Source organism: Besnoitia besnoiti, chromosome X, assembly GCF_002563875.1.
Source record: "Besnoitia besnoiti strain Bb-Ger1 chromosome X, whole genome shotgun sequence".
Taxonomy (NCBI): domain Eukaryota; phylum Apicomplexa; class Conoidasida; order Eucoccidiorida; family Sarcocystidae; genus Besnoitia; species Besnoitia besnoiti.
In genome coordinates, this window is record NC_042365.1 from 1,652,970 (window position 1) to 1,668,791 (window position 15,822).

At 56.7% G+C, this 15,822-nt stretch overlaps 1 protein-coding gene across 1 annotated transcript; it reads left to right on the top strand.

The window, feature by feature from the left end:
• Positions 1-2,215: 2,215 nt before the first annotated feature.
• Positions 2,216-10,372, top strand: BESB_017870 (uncharacterized protein; the record flags this gene model as incomplete). Its single annotated transcript, XM_029360502.1, has 11 exons — positions 2,216-2,533; positions 3,107-3,209; positions 3,611-3,821; positions 4,199-4,333; positions 4,749-5,163; positions 5,420-5,698; positions 6,040-7,161; positions 7,303-7,475; positions 7,706-8,070; positions 8,514-8,647; positions 9,425-10,372. The coding sequence occupies 11 exons, from the start codon at positions 2,216-2,218 to the stop codon at positions 10,370-10,372; spliced, it is 4,203 nt and encodes a 1,400-aa protein (XP_029216478.1).
• Positions 10,373-15,822: the final 5,450 nt, after the last annotated feature.

Genomic DNA, 15,822 nt, shown 5'->3' on the forward strand with positions numbered 1-15,822 from the left:
TTGTACCTTAGCTGCGAAGTTTGTTTGTCGGGACAAGCCTGGATGCCTGCGCAGCCCCGCAGCGCCACGCCATGCGTGCCGTCGGGCGTGCCGGGGTTTGTGGTGGCGGCTGTTGAGTTGCGAGCTACGGCTGTATTTCTACTCCAGGTTTCCTAGGCGCATCCAGTGACGACAGCCGACCGGGGGTGCTTGCCCTCTCAACTTCCTTAAGGCCGGTTCGTGGGAGGCCATGCGTGTAACATTGCTTCCACATGTTGGGTGCGTATGAGAGGCGAGTCAGAAGAGAAGAAGAGAGTGCAGCTGCGATGTGTCTGGAGGCATGCAGCAGGCGCGCATGGATGTTGCGTATGGATGGCGAATAACGAAGTAGATTCGCGGATCCGCGCGGCAGACGTGCCTTAAATGCTCCCTGACCTGCGCTATGGTGAGGCGGCAGGTCACAGCAGCTAACAAAACAACGCTGAATCCGTGTGCATGCTGCGCCAATCTCCGTACCAAGAGGATCTGAATGGCTCCCGCTTGTCTTCGCTGGTGCATGCTAAGTGGTGCATGCTAAGCGTGTGAAGAACAGACTCGTGATCGTGCAGCCGCCTACCATTGTCAGCTGTATGGAACGCATCAGCAAATGGACTTCGCCGTGCCTGATATATGCTATATATAGATCTATTCTAGCATATATAATATTTATATAGATTTATACATTGTGTAGTCGATATATATATTATAGACAGCACATATCTACTATGAATAGAAAGAAGAGAATACATATATATATTATAGATAGCATATATATCTATTTTTATGGAATGTAGGATGCCAAATCGTTGACGAATTGTTTATCGGCGCTCTTTCTGGGTTACCCTCCAAGCGGGGGGCTCCTTCCGAACCTTTAAAAGGAGACATACCTCAGCAGTGGGGTGGACTCGAGACACAAAAGACGCCGGAGATACCATCTACATTGCGCAATCGCTTAGTTGTTCGCGGAAGTCAATCTTGATCGGACAGAGAAGCCGGACTTCTCCGTAATGTCGTTCAGCCGAGAAGCTTCTTCACCGGACTGAACTGTCAACAACGCCGTGTGAGGCACGCGCTAGCCATTCAGTTTCAGCTGACGAGTTGCGCCAAAACAGCGGAAAAAAGCTGATGCAAAGAGGAGGGCTCAACGCATCTGGCGCTGCAGGTTTCGTCGTGGGGTTGACGTTTCTCGCGATATCGGCTGCATGCTTGCATGACTTGAGACAACTCAGCAGCCATTAGCTTTGAAAAGCAAAAACAGTGTTCGAGGAGCTGCAGAATCTTGTTTGAGCACACCAGGTCCTTAGGTCGTCTCAGGCTTTCCGCTGATCCGGCGGGCAGACGCCTCAGCCCCTTTCGTGCGTTGCGCATGCGTTTTCTAGATTCGCGCGTGCAGGCGTGAATACAGATCGCCTCGCGGCATGCACCAGAGACCGACGGAGTTTTTCACCGGACGCGAACTCACGGGGCATTTACGCTTTTATCCTTCAGCACTGTACTGTTGTAAAGGAATGCTCTCACCGTTTCGAGCCCGCTCGCGTGCTGTTGTTGAGTTCCGGGTCACTTTGCCTGTTGCAGAATTTGTTGGCGTGGGACGCACATGTTGTAGTTGAGTTGACACGTGGAAACAATTTCCGTTTCTCTCGATCCCGACTTTCGCTTAAGGCCTGCGCCGCTCTGAGAGGCAGCCCTCCTCCTGGGATTGGCCGCAAGCAGTCTGAAGCAGGAACTTCTGCAAGCAAGTCCCCTCGCAGAGAGTTTTTGAGTCTTGTGTGTCTGTCTTCCTTTTTTTCTTTCTTCTCGTCCCTTCATCTGCGGCTGCTGCGCTTCGTCCTCCGCCCTTGTCCGCTCAAAACGCGCGACTTGCGCCCTCATTTTCGCTGCCTTCTAGCTCTGCGCAGCTTCAGGCGTCGCCCCGCGGCTCTTCCGGTCTTCCCCTTTGACTCGTCTGGTCTCTACGTCGGCCTTTCTGTTTCTGTGCTCACCTTTTTTTCTTCTTCTCCGCCTTCGCCTCGTCTCCTCCCGTCGTCCTCTTTTCAGCTGTTTCGGAATTCGCAAATCGGTTTCCCGACTGCCGCGGGAAACGAAGTCGCGCCAATTCACGCAGTGCGCAGGTTTCTCACGGACAAGTCCAAAGGAGACATGAGAAGAATGACAAGGCCTCCAACGAGCTAGAGCCGCGCCTGATAAGCCTCGCAGGATGGGAGTCCCGACGTTCTACCGCTGGCTTTGTAGCCGGTATCCCAGAGTCGTCATCGACGTGGGAGAAAATCATGTGCAGGACATGCGCGAGGAACTTCGTCTCAAAAGAGAGAGACGCCGCGCGCAAGAAAAGCAGCAGAAGCCTTGTCAGAGTCAGCAGGGCGAAGGCGCTGCGCCTGCGGAAGGAAACGAAGGCGATGCGAACCTGCCTGCGCCGCCAGCGAATGAGGAAAACGGCGATGAAGATTTCGGATACGACTGCCTTTACCTGGACATGAACGGCATCATCCACCCTTGCTGCCACACGGATGACGGTGTACGTACACTGGAGGCGGGCGACCGAAAGGCTCACACCCTCATTCTCCCTTCGTCTCCCGACGCAGACCCGACAGCGATTTCGTTTCTCACTGCGGGCTACGACACCCTAGGCGTAATATATGGGCTTTTGTCCTCACTCATCTTAACAGGGAGAAACAACGACCACCAGAAGCAAGTCTGATCAGCTGCATCGTGCTTGGAATTATTGTCTCTCAGACCTGCTGCTCTTCGACCGATTGGTGATGGCCACCTGACTTTTCGAGAGGCCTCTACCTCCTTCTCTCCCCGTTTCCATATCACCTGCGTCGCCTCTCGATACTGACAAGCCGCGCTCTTTGTGTGATATATATTTATATATATATATATATATGAATATATAATGTTTGAATATATTCATATATATGTACATACTTGCTTATGGCTTGTCTACCTGCCATGCGTCCCGCCGCCCTTCATGTAGGCGCCTGCGTTGCTTCTCTAGTGATTGCTCTGCCTTGTTGCATCGGCGTGTTTCCCTCTTACTTGCTCTGCTCATTTGTGGTGTACCTTTGCGTGCGTGTTTTTGTCGCAGTCGTGCCCAGCGACGGAGGAGGAGATGTTCCTGTCGATTTTCCAGTACGTTGATCGCATCGTCGACATCATTCAGCCTCGCCAACTCCTCTACTTGGCTGTTGGTGAGTGCGCCAGTGGCTGGAAAGACCACAGAGAGACCTCCGCATGCACGCATGCTGCGCAGGCAGAAAATCACTGGAGCAGCTTGTCTGTGCTAGCAGAGACGCATGAGGAGCATTGGTCGACTACCCTGTCCGCGATGGGGCTGCTGTATGCACGGCTGAAAAGTGAATTCCATTTTCTCTGCCTATAAGCGAACAGGAAACACGTCCAAGATGCGACGCAGCGGTGCAGCTTCTTCGTGTGCGGCGTGCCGCTCGCGGAAAGAAATCAGAGTCTGACCGCTCGATCAGAAGGTCGTGCACACTAGCCGTCCTGCGCACTCATCCGCGTGGGCACATCTTCGTTCGCGGAGGCTGTCATGCCTATGTTCGGTTTTTCATCTTTCTTGTGTGCAACGCAGACGGTGTCGCGCCGCGTGCAAAGATGAATCAGCAGCGCAGCCGGCGCTTCAAAGCCGCAAAAGACATCCAGGAGGAAGAGAAGGCGTACAACGAGCTGAAGGAGCAGTTTCTCAGCGAAGGCCGCGAAGTGCCCCCGAAGAAGCATCGCTGGGACTCCAACGTCATCACGCCAGGCACCCCGTTCATGCATCGACTCGCCATTGCCATCACGTAAGAAATCCTTGCGACGCGAGACCGTCCACAACACACTACTTCGCCGGAATGCGTAGATGCATTCGTTCAGAAGGCTTGATTTTTAGTGGCTCTCGAGACTGTCGGTTTCGTCTTCATCTGCGCTCTCAGGCTGGACGCGCTCCCTGCGGTGCGGCCTTCGGGGCTCCTCTTGTGCGGCGGCGACGTGTCTCCGCGGAAGCCTGAGGGGGTCCCCTGTGCCTGGTATGCAGGGTGCCTGTACCGTGCCTATGTATCTGCATACCTAGAAATATATATGTGTATGTACGTATATTTAAATATGTGTATGTATGTAGTTACATGTAAATATGCAGGCAGGGATGCAGCTGCGTATATGTGTGTGTGTGCGGCTGCAGGTACTACATCCAGGACAGAATGGCCACACGCGAGAGCTGGAAAGGCTTGAAAGTCATTTTCTCCGATGCGACTGTCCCCGGGGAAGGCGAACACAAGATCATGGACTTCATTCGGCAGCAGCGCAAGTCCCCTGAGTGCGTTGAGCTCTTGCAGCAGTCCACGTATCTCTATATCAATCCATTTCCTACCTAGTTTGTCTATCTGTCTCGCTTTATGTATATATCTGTCTCTCTCTGTATATATATATGTATATATACATAGGCTGAAGATGTGGAGAGTTCTCGGCATTCATCTGCGTGTTTGTGTGTGTATCTCTGCATTTTCGTACGCCGGCGAAAGTCTCTTGACTCCATGTCTTTCTCGCTGGATCGCTGGTCGAGGCAGGCGCAGCTGCTGCAGGCATGCGTGCGTAGTCGGCCTTTCATCGCAGACGTCCGCGCGGGTTCGGGGTTGCCCTCAGTTTGAGGGGTTGTGTGTCCCTTTCGTTCTTCTCGTTCGCGGTTTTAAGGCGCATGCCCTCGTGTGCGACTGCGTTTCCCCTTCTGCCAGCCACCGCCCGAATTTGCGCCACGTGCTGCACGGAGCGGACGCGGATTTAATCATGTTGGGCTTGGCGACACACGAGGCGAATTTCTCGATTTTGCGAGAGGCCGTCGTGGACAGGACCCCCGAGCAAGTCTGCAGCACGTGCAGCGCGGCGGGGCACTCGGCGGAGAACTGCAAAGCGGGGTTCGGCGCGGGGAGTCTGAGCGCGGCCGCGCCGCTCAGCGACCCCGAGAAAAAGGCTTTCGAGGTCTTTGAGCAGGACAAAAGAGGCCTCAAGCGCCACCTCGAAGAGCGCGGCGTAGAGCTGCGCGAGGACTGGGCTACCGGCCTCGAAACCCACCGCCGCGGCTGGAAGCCGCTGCAGATGCTGCAGCTGCCGGTGCTGCGCGAGTACCTCACGTACGAGTTCATCACCACGGTGCGTCAGGCGTGGCGGAGGATGAAACACAAGACGCAGGAGCTGAACCTGGAGCCGGGAAGCGCGCCGTTAGGAGACGAAACGCAGGCGGGGAAGGGGAGGAGGAGGAGTGGGGGGGTTGATGAAGTAACAGCCGCGTGGGGGGGGTGTCTGGGCGAGCGGCGCCATCAGCCACGTTGAAGCCTTGCTTGCGCGGGCGGAGCTGCGTGTTTTCGTTTCAGATGTGTTTTGCTGTGTGAACTTCTTTTTCGTGTAGCAAGAAGGCGGCGAGGCGTACGATTTGGAGCGCTGCATCGATGACTTCGTGTTTCTCTGTTTCCTCTGCGGAAACGATTTCCTGCCGCACCTTCCCCACCAGTCGATTCAGCGAGGCAGCATCGACGCGCTCGTCCACCTGTATCTACACCTACGGCCTAAAGTCCTCACAGACTACCTCACCCACGAGGGCAAAGTCAACCTCCGACAGTTGTTCACGTTCCTTCACCATCTGGCCGTCATCGAGAAGGAAGTTGTGCGCCGTGACCTCCAGCGAAAGGTAGGGAGCAGCGCGCGATTTGCGCACCTACGGGCATCCTGCACATATATACTCATAAATATATAAATTAAAAAATATATATATGGGCACGGCGTCGTTAGTGTCTTCTGTACTCCGTCCTCGTGCTGCCTTGTCTTTCCGCGTGCGACACGTCGAGGGGGGAGGGCTGCGCCCACTGCCTCGACGCTTGCGGAAGCTCGTATCTGTGCATACGCGTGTGAGAGAGAGTGGCAAGCAGCGTCTTCGGCTCCGCGGCGAGCATGCACGTCACGCATACTTGACACAGGAAATCGAGGTGAAAGGCTTCCCGGTTCCGTCGCGTGTTTTGCTCGTCTACTCAGAGCCGCATGCGCGAGCGGAGTGAGCAGCAGCGTCAGCGAGACCTGCTTTCGGCCGCGAAGAATGCCGCAGCGCAGTTGGAGAAGGCTCGTAGGGGCAGCCAGGGAGGCGCCGACTCGCGGCAGCCGCCCTCAGGGTCCGCGCGGCCGGAGAGCGGCGAGCTGTCCAACGAGCATGCCGCGCGGCTTCTGCGCCACCAACTCGAAGAGCGCATTCTGGCTGGAGGCCCGCCGGTCGCTCGCCAGGGCCCGCTGGAGGGCGCGGAGACACCTGCGTCAGGGGAAGGCGACACGCGACAAGACGGAGCGGGCGCTGCGTTCGCTGAGGCCGCGACCGCGGGGGAAGGCGAAGCGGCTGGGCGAGACCAGCAGACGCGCTTCGCTGCGGGCGAAGGTGCGGACAAGCCGAACTCTCGGGCGCAGCTGAAGGATGGGGGCGGCGCGGGCGACGCGCAGGGCGAAGAGGCCGCAGAGGGGGGCAGCGGAGGCACCGTGTCCCCGTCCGGCGGGCCTCCGCCCCACAAGCGTCGGCGCGGGTCCGCGGGAGCGGTGCCGGTCGAGGACGCGGCGGCGGGCGAGGGCGCGGCGGCGGGCGAGGGCGCAGCGGGGCGGGAGGGGGAAGGGAAGATCCTTTCCGTGCCGGCGGGGAAGAAGCGAGAAGAGGATTTCGACTTGTTCAAGGCGCGGATGTCGAAGAAGTTGCAGCGCGAAATCGACGGCGACACCCTGCTGAACGACGAGGTGGACGGCGGCGTGGGCTGTCCGGACCGCGCGACCTGGCGGCAAAAATATTATCACCAGAAATTCCACCTGCCCGAGGACAGTCAAGTGCAAGACATCGAGAAACTGGCCAGCGACGTCGCGCTGGCCTACCTCGTCGGCCTGCAGTGGGTGCTGCTCTACTACTACCAAGGCTGCAGCAGCTTCGACTGGTTTTTCGCCTTTCACTACGCGCCTCTCGCGGTCGACCTCGCAGACGAGCTGCAGAGACGCCTCCAACTCGACACGAAAAAGGACGAGGCACTCCGCCGCGGCAGTGCCCTCGTCGCGCCCGGCGCCCCGAGATACACCACGCCGCAGACGCCGACAGGCGTCTCCCTCGTCGGGAAGGAGGGGGAGTTCGAAGTGAGTGCCTCATGCGGCAGGCGAGAGTCAGGAGGGAGAAAAATGCAGACTAAAGAAGAGGAAAGACTCTCTTGTGCCAGTGTGTGGAGCGCGCTGGAGGGCGACGGATCGCGAGAGCTTGTTTTTTGCGGGTTTGTTCAGATCTCCTTCAACCTTGGTACCCCCTTCCGCGCTTTTGAGCAGCTGATGGCCGTCCTGCCGCCATACAGCGCCTCGTGTCTGCCGCGCCAGCATGCAGCGGTCATGACGGACACGCGCTCTGCGATTGCGGATTTCTACCCTTCCGATGTGAAGATGGATCCAAATGGAAAGCGGTGAGCGCGCGGCTGAGCTCCGTGTGGTGAAGGAGACAGACACCTGCGGGGCGAAGTTCTCCACGCCGTTGTGGCAGATCTCCCCTGTCGTCCTGCGTGCGAGGTCGCTCCGGTCTTCGGCCTCGCGTCGCGGGGGGCGCGCCGTCGTGCCTCTGTGCGTTTTTTCGCTTTTCTGTACGTCTGTTTATGCACTCCAGCTCGCGGTGTGGCTGTCCCCTGTGCTTCTGCAGGCACCAGTGGCAGTGGGTGGTGTTGCTGCCGTTCATCGACGAGCAGCGTCTGCTGCGCGTGTGCAAACCGCTGGAGGTCTTCTTGACTGCCGAAGAGCGCCAGCGAAACCGACGCGGGAGCGACCGACTCTTTGTGCATCGCACGCATCCTCTGGCGCAGCAGATGGCGGGGGTTACCGCGGCCGACGGCCTGGGCGTCGCTTCGGCGGACGAGCACGCGGAGGGCCAAGCCGCGGGCGGACACAGCGGGGTCTGTGGCGCTGGCAAGCTGATGCAGGGCGAGGCCGCGTGCGCAGGCATGACGGGAAAGCTGTTCTTCAATCAGTTCTCTGTTCGCGCCGGAGACACGATCGACAGTCCCATCGGTGAGTGCGGTCGGCAATCAGAGGGAGGGCTCCCGCGCCGCGGCGGTCCGCGGTAAAAGGGCGGCGACACAGCGAGCACGGCAGAGAGCGGATCAAGGGCCTGCTTTGCTCTCGAGGAACGCAGGACGGGGGGCGGCCCCCCGCTGTGCGTCTGCAAGATAAATGGAAGTGCCGCCTCGCTACCTAAGCAGGGGGTGGTGCAGCGGAGCGAGTCGAGCGGACGAGTGGAACTTCGGGAGGGACCGTGGGCGACTGAGAGCAGCTTCAGCTGCTGCCAGGGGAACTGCTTTGGTGGTGAAGATCCTGTGGAGAGGCGAGGGATGCTGCTGGTCTGCGCGTGGAGCGGCCGGGCTCGAAACATGTAATGTGTGTAGCCATGAAGTTCGCCGCGCAGGTTGCGTCAATGCGCTTGCTTCTTTCGCTTCGATTTGCGATGTCTGCAGAGGGACTTCCAGACTTCTCTTGCGTCACTTTCTGCTGCCTGTATACTCCATTGCGCCCGCCGCAAACTCACCGGTCTGTTCTGCTCGATGGCGTCAAGCCATATGTGCCTATTCTGGAGCGCTTCGATTTAGAGGTAGGGAACGCGGTAGTGCTCATCCGCCCTCTTTCGTGGTATCCGTGTCCCTAACGCTCAGGACAGCCGCACATCGCCCCAGACGTATGAGGCGGGAGCAGCCAAAGGTTTTCGCAGAGGTGGCGCAGCAATTGTAGACTCGATTATCTGTTGGGCCGCCGCTCTATGCTCACCGCGTGTGGAACGGCGAGAAACTTGTATTTCGGAGGATTCACCGCGATTGCATGCATTCTCGTGTATGCACGATCCCGGCATGGATCTTACCCACATACACATATATATACGTATGTGCATATATATATATATATATATATATAGATAGATAGATAGATAGATAGATAGATAGATAGATAGATAGATAGATAGATAGATAGATAGATAGATAGATAGATAGATAGATAGATAGATAGATAGATAGATATAGATAGATAGATATAGATAGATATAGATAGATATAGATAGATAGATATAGATAGATAGATATAGATAGATAGATATAGATAGATAGATATAGATAGATAGATAGATATAGATTGATAGATATAGATAGATAGATATAGATAGATAGATATAGATAGATAGATATAGATAGATAGATATAGATAGATATAGATTGATAGATATAGATAGATATAGATAGATAGATAGATTAGATGTAGATAGATATAGATATAGATAGACAGACAGATAGATAGATATAGATAGATAGACAGATAGATAGATATAGGCATGCTGGAGTTCTAGAGTTCCTTGTGCGCATGTGTGCCGTTCGCGCAGGACGAAGAGCGTCGCGACCGCGCGTTTAGCGGCGCGGTGGCGCGGCGGATTGTCACGCACTGTTTGAGTTCTCGTAACCACGACCACCGCCGCGACGGGCCTCCGCCCTACGGCCAGCACGACGGGGCAGGCGCCCCCTGGCACGGCGACCGGCCTCCGCGAGGCGGGCGCTTCCCCCCGGATGGGCGCGGGGGCTGCGGTGCTCCGCGGCCACCCTTCGGCCGTCAGGGCCACGGGCCTCACCACGCGCGCGGCGGGCCGCCGCGGGGTGTTGTCGCCCCGCCTGGCGGCTTTGCACACGGCGGGGCGCCGCCTCCGCCACACGTCTACAGCGCGCCGCCTGGCCACGGCTCCGGGTTCGGCTGGGGCGGAGGGGCGGCGCCGGGCGTGATTCCGGGAGACCCCTGGGGCAGGCAGTTTGCTGCCGGGGGGTACGGGAGGCACCCGCAGGGGCCGGGTCTGATGCCCGCCCCGCCCGCGAACGGCTACTACGCAGCGGGCGCGGGGAGATACGCCAGGGGACGAGGGGGCGGAGGCGCGTACTCCCACGGCGCTCCGCCGCAGGTGGGCGGCGCCTTCAACTACGGCGGGGGGGCTACCAAGGGGGAGGAGGGTACCGCGGAGGGAACGCGCCGCCGGCGCCAGGCTACGCACCAGGCAGCCATTCCCGCGGCCCGCATGGCGGCGAGGGAGAGGACAGATACGTCGATCTCAACTTCCGTGCCCACCAGTATGGTCGGTGAGTGCATGCGGCGACGTAGATTCGGCGTATGCCAGAGACGCCGACGTCACAAATGTGCGGCGCGACGAGCAGAAGACGCTCGCGGGACTGCTGAAGCAGCGGGGGGGAGAGTGGAGGCGCAGGGAGGAGTGGGAGAGAGAGAGAGAGGGGCAGAGAAGGCGGGAAACGCCAGTTTGGTGTGTGCGATTTGCACTCGGCGTCTGTAATATGGTCATTAGGCGAGCCGCTTGGCTCGAGGTACCGTCCGTCGCCACACTGGCTGCCGCTCGCGGCCTCCGCGTCGCACAACGGGGGAGGGAGGCTGGAAGAGGCAGCACACGCATTTCATCTCGTATGGTGGGCAGGGCCGCGTGTGAAGAGTCTCCAAGTGTTTTGCTATTGCTATGTCGCCTGCGGGAAGGACGAGAGACGAGTCGGAAAAAAGCGGAACTCGTACCTCAGTTGGTGATAGGGGGTATGTCCTCAATGTCGTATGAAGGAGAGTTTGTTTCCGGTGGGATCTACAACGTAACGCGGTGTTTCCAGCGACGCACCAGGGTTTCTCGATCTGTATTCGGTGGGTACGCTTATGATCTTAGCTTGGTTGTATTTCTACACCGGGTTCTTTAATGCGGGCACTACCAGACAAGGGACAGCGAGTGCTTCATTTGCTAAAGGCTCGTGGCACCCCCCTTTAGTGGGCGAGTAGCTAGTTGTCGCACCACGAAATGTCCGACAGTGAGTCAACATTCAAGGGTCAGATCAGTGCCAGCTGTAACAGTTGAGCCTCTTGCTGTTGTCGGCTTGTCGGCAGGATCTTCCTCGCCCATTTTCGCATGCGTTCTCACCCTTCCGACTTCCGTCAAGCACTGCTGTCTGTGAAAGAGTGAAGCGAAAGCACACCTCACGACACGTACAGAACTACGAGTCCACGTCAGTGTGCATACTCAACGGCAATCGCTCTTGTCCAGAGGGTTCTGTGAAGCCCGGTATGCATTGCAATATGGAAACAAAGCTGGAGCCGGTAAACACAGACCTTTAAGATCTAAACCAGTAGCCGAACTTATAGGAGCTATTCCCCATATAAAGGTATTGTATATAAACCTATGAGGCCCATTTTAGCAAGAGTAACAGGGAGTCTAGCTTCAGTTTTTATCTGATTGGTACTGCATGCCCTGCCTGTCGGCCTTGAATAAAGTGGACAGTGCGGGGATCATCATGGTCTGCGTACATGGGGAAATATGCCCTAGCTCGGCACCACCATAGAAGGCGTTGAGCTCTTTGTATTTGCAATGATCCAAGATCAAGCACTACTTCATACGTTGGAAATTGAATAACTAGTCACCGCACAGGAAAATAGGAGGCGCGGGAAGTGCTGGGCACGAATACGTATCTCGCGCGGGCACTTGAGGCAGAAGCCATCTTTGTCTCTTGCTTGCTCTACTCTATCAATTCTTGCTCCACTGAAGGATCGCCGCAGCGAGGAGCGGTCTGCTGTATTGCAGTCGGAGTGACGCGCAGCGAGAGGAGCAAATCCTATTAGTGGGATCCCGCTGCAGCGTGTCTACGACCAACAGCACTTTGGTGCCTCACAAGTGTGGGACGATGAATCGACTGCCGTGAAGTAGGAGCTTCTGCCGCTCGACTCCGATCTTGCTTATTGCTTGCCGCAGATTCTTCTGGATCCTCCACGTGAGCCATTTCTGCCTGCCTTGCTCTTGCGACATACGCAACGATTTGACGCCGATCGCGCACACGACACACTGCTGTGCAGTTGTGGTTGCCCGAGAAACGGGAAGCACGCGGATACTTGCTAGAACGCATTTGCATGCTAATAGTCTTTCAGTTAGGAAACCCTGGCCAGGAACACCTCGTTGACACACATGTTGAGGACGCGAAATTCTCAACATCGCACTGACGCCTGCAGCAAGAGCAGGTCTCCTCCCACCGCGTATCTCAGGCTGGCAGCTGGCGTTCTGCGAAAGGCCGCTCACACCGTAGGCAACTATCTGCCTATCCTGGACGATCTGCTTGCCAAAGGAGAGATCTGGTTATAGTGCTTGCCCTGTGGTCACCGGCTCTGCGCCGTTACCCAGCAACGTCTTCTGCGCCTCGAGATGTACCGTTGTGTCTCACTCTGCCCTTTTTCGTTGGGACGGCGGGAGAATCAACCCGTCTTTTGCCGAGCCCTGAACGCTGGTGCGACATGCGGTCATGGGACACAGCGACCGGCTCTCGAAGATGCAGTGCACACCCCCCCCCGTGCAGTTTTGCTTTCCGGGTGACCAGAAGGTAAACCCTATCGAGGTGCAGAGGCACCCAAGCCCGCCCTCCCCCAGATCACATCATTCGCGTACTCTAACAACACCATCGCGGACTTCTGCTGCATGCGGCTATCACAGATCGATTGCCGCTCGCACGACGGTACGGAGCTGGAAACAGCATAGACGTGGCTCTATGGCCTCAGCTCCTGTGCTGGCGGGCGTTCAACCCAGGGCAGCGAATGACCGCGAGCCGTTCGGAATCTGCCTCTATCGGTCACAAGCGCGTGCACGCTGAAAGTGCGACCGTTCAGCAGGTGCATTATACTTTCCTGCTGGGCTCACTAATCCTTTTAGCCTCACATTACCTGTTGCTTTCTTTGGAAAGCAGCTCCGTCTGTCCAGTCCGCTCGCACTCCGGCGAAGATCTGCTCGGTTTCGAGCCTGGCAGGTCATCCCGTCGCGTGTAATCATCCACCGGTACCACTGGGTGATCTGTCGCTCGATGCACTGATGAAGGCTGAGCAGAACTCATCAGTGATGTTCGCATCACTGAGACGTTAGAGTCGGGAGAGAATAGCAGGGCACGAAAACTCTTGCCCGCGACTGTCGGGAGCTGTGTCTGAAAGGCATTCAAAGACCAGTCATCGCCAAGAGCGCAAAGGTTGAGGTTCTGTGGTTCGAGTCCCTATCAGCAACCGTCAATCTGAGCACCAAGGCTGCATGACCTGCTGTAGCATTCAGAAGTTCAGTATGATCGAACGTCTGCACCACACAGTCGACCAGTCTCATGTGATTTACACACATCACCGCAGCTAAAGCTCCCGGTGTATATGGGTTCTCCCAGTACCAACAATGACAATAAACGTCGAACGTTTCGTCATAGTGTCACGCCGTAGTAACACACGCGATGCATTTGCTTGTTCTACCAGACGGAGCGATCGTTAGCGTCGGAAAACGACCCGTGAGATGCAGCTGCTAATGCAGTCTGCCGTTTTCATGCAGCTAACGAGCAGCAGATGGCAACCCAACCTCGAGCTGCATGGCATTCAGCCCACGAAAAAAGTGTTTTACCGGAGCCATGTGGTCCCATCACAAGATAAGCTGCAGTCTGAAGCCATAGAAAACTTTGGAAGGGTGCGACTCTCCGGTACAGCACCATTGCCGCCCAGAAGTGAACGCTCTGTCACCATGTGCCGAGCAGAGCGGATAGGCAACAGCGAATGCACTTTCTTCTCTGTTGCGCGCAGCGTTGCCCGCCCCCTCCCATGGGGCCGCTACTGTCCATGGACGTCTCTGGTAACACAACTTGGAAAATTCCCCTCCGGCGAGACGCGGTGGGATCCCTCAAGCGTTCGATTAAGCGCGTTCAGTGGGTGGGAGTCAGCAGGCTGCGTCCTGCGCCACCTCCGGAAGGATTCCGCAGCCACGCGGAAGACTCCGTGCTGGACGCCAAAAAGAACTCAAGAGCTCTTTGCTACGGCCGTTTCTGATCTCCCGAGTGAGAAGCCTAGCCGGGCGACATGACTCGAGGTCAGAGAACAGTAAGATACTGTGCCGCTGAGCTGTACACCAGCTGGTGGCTCGCCAAACGTCCAGTAACACCTCTTACGCCCCCGTCAGTCCGGAACCATCCGAACAGAAGAAAGTGCCTCTATGCAAGCCGACAGAACTGTAGCAGCCGTCATCACGCCTTGTTCCCGCGGATGAGATCTGCCGCATCAAAAGTTATACACAAAGCCAGGACAGTAATCAAAACTGCAGAAAACACACACGCGCGATCTACCCACAAAAGAAACCCCAAACTTACCTAGCAACGCTTACAGTCTCCCCCGTGCTGCCTCCGCCTGCTCGGTGCCTTACGTTGTATACCTCTGCAACACTCATACCCGAGTGACCGGATCCCTTGCAAGTTCACACGTGCGGATGTATGACTTATACTAAATCCAGAAGCTCAACCAGTCCTTTGGAGACCAGCGCGAGCATCACAGCCGCGGGGCACGTTCCGGCCCGTTCGTGCGGCTCTTCTCAAGTTTCGGAAGGGTTAATTGGGTAGTGGCAAAACCGCTTCATCCTCTTAGGGTCAAAGAGGAATTTCACAGCGGAGTTTGTACTGGATATTGCAAGGTGACGACTCTGAGTACAGCAAGAGTGCCCGCGCGACATCTCGCTCAGGGCTACTCAACAAAGTCACGCGCACGAAGCCACAATACACCAAGACGTCTCACACAGATTCAGTGGCCCTGCTACCTCGGTACGGGGGCGACTCGACAAGCTCACACATACTGAGACACAACAAAGGACATTGGATAACGGTCCCGGTGGCCGCGGAAGCCTTCTTCCAACGCGACTCACACACACACACAAAGCCGAGAATCACAAGCCTCAATACAGCACTCGTGCCGGTGGCACTGCTCTGGCTGCGGATCATCACAACAAAAAGAGATCCACGCGGCAGGAACCAACGCGCTGATCTGTCATGTCAGCACGACCGAATACCTCGCCTCATGACGAAAGGACGAGTTATCAACTGTCACACTGAGGAAAAACACGGTGGGGTTCGTCTATCGTCTTCGGTGCCGATAGACCGAGCTGAATTCGCTGTGCCTCGTCATTGACCTCCATGAAACTCGAAGGGACACCACTTGCGTTTTAAGCAAGAGGAGCACCACTTGGCTGGAGTTCTATCCGGCAGAACACTGCACGATATGCTACACGAAAGTTGAACGTTCGGTGCCACAGTGGGAACCACCAGGTCCACGGAAAGGCGACCGCCGACATCGTATTATCGCTAGCCACGACAGTGAGATCGCGGAGCCTCCGCACACAGGTTGCGCACTGCAAACCAACCAGGTCTGCCTCCCGGACGTCGGTCACGCGCTGCTGTCAGCCGCCTGGCCGCGCAGATTGCCAGGGTCGCCACTAGACAAGGAAAAAAAGCGCCAGTTGTCTGCCAACGGGCACGCACTTGCGCTTGGCAGGCGTGAAGGCAGCCACCGCTCGTCTTAGCACGGTGGTGGAGCACACTTTCAAATCTGATTCAACGCGGAAACACGCACTCGCCCTCAGACGCGTCGGGACCTGCCGCCACATCTCCGTTAGCAAAGATCGTTGACGAGTACGCTTGGCAACGCTCCTTAGCGTTGAGTACTCTGCTTGCCCGTCGAATCGCACAGCAAATAAATGAGTCCCGCAGCCGCCGTTACGCGAAGCTAGAAGGCTACGCGCCGGTACAAATCAGGGCGCGCACGCTTGCCCGCGAGATACAATCCCGACTTCTCACTACATACTCCGGCAGCCTTGCATGGCGCCGATAATGCTCACTTCAGAGTTCGCATTGAAGTGTTTGACTCGCAAACAACCGCGTGGGAACTTGGCACTTTCAGGGCCTTTCCCACAGCCGGGTTAGACGACGC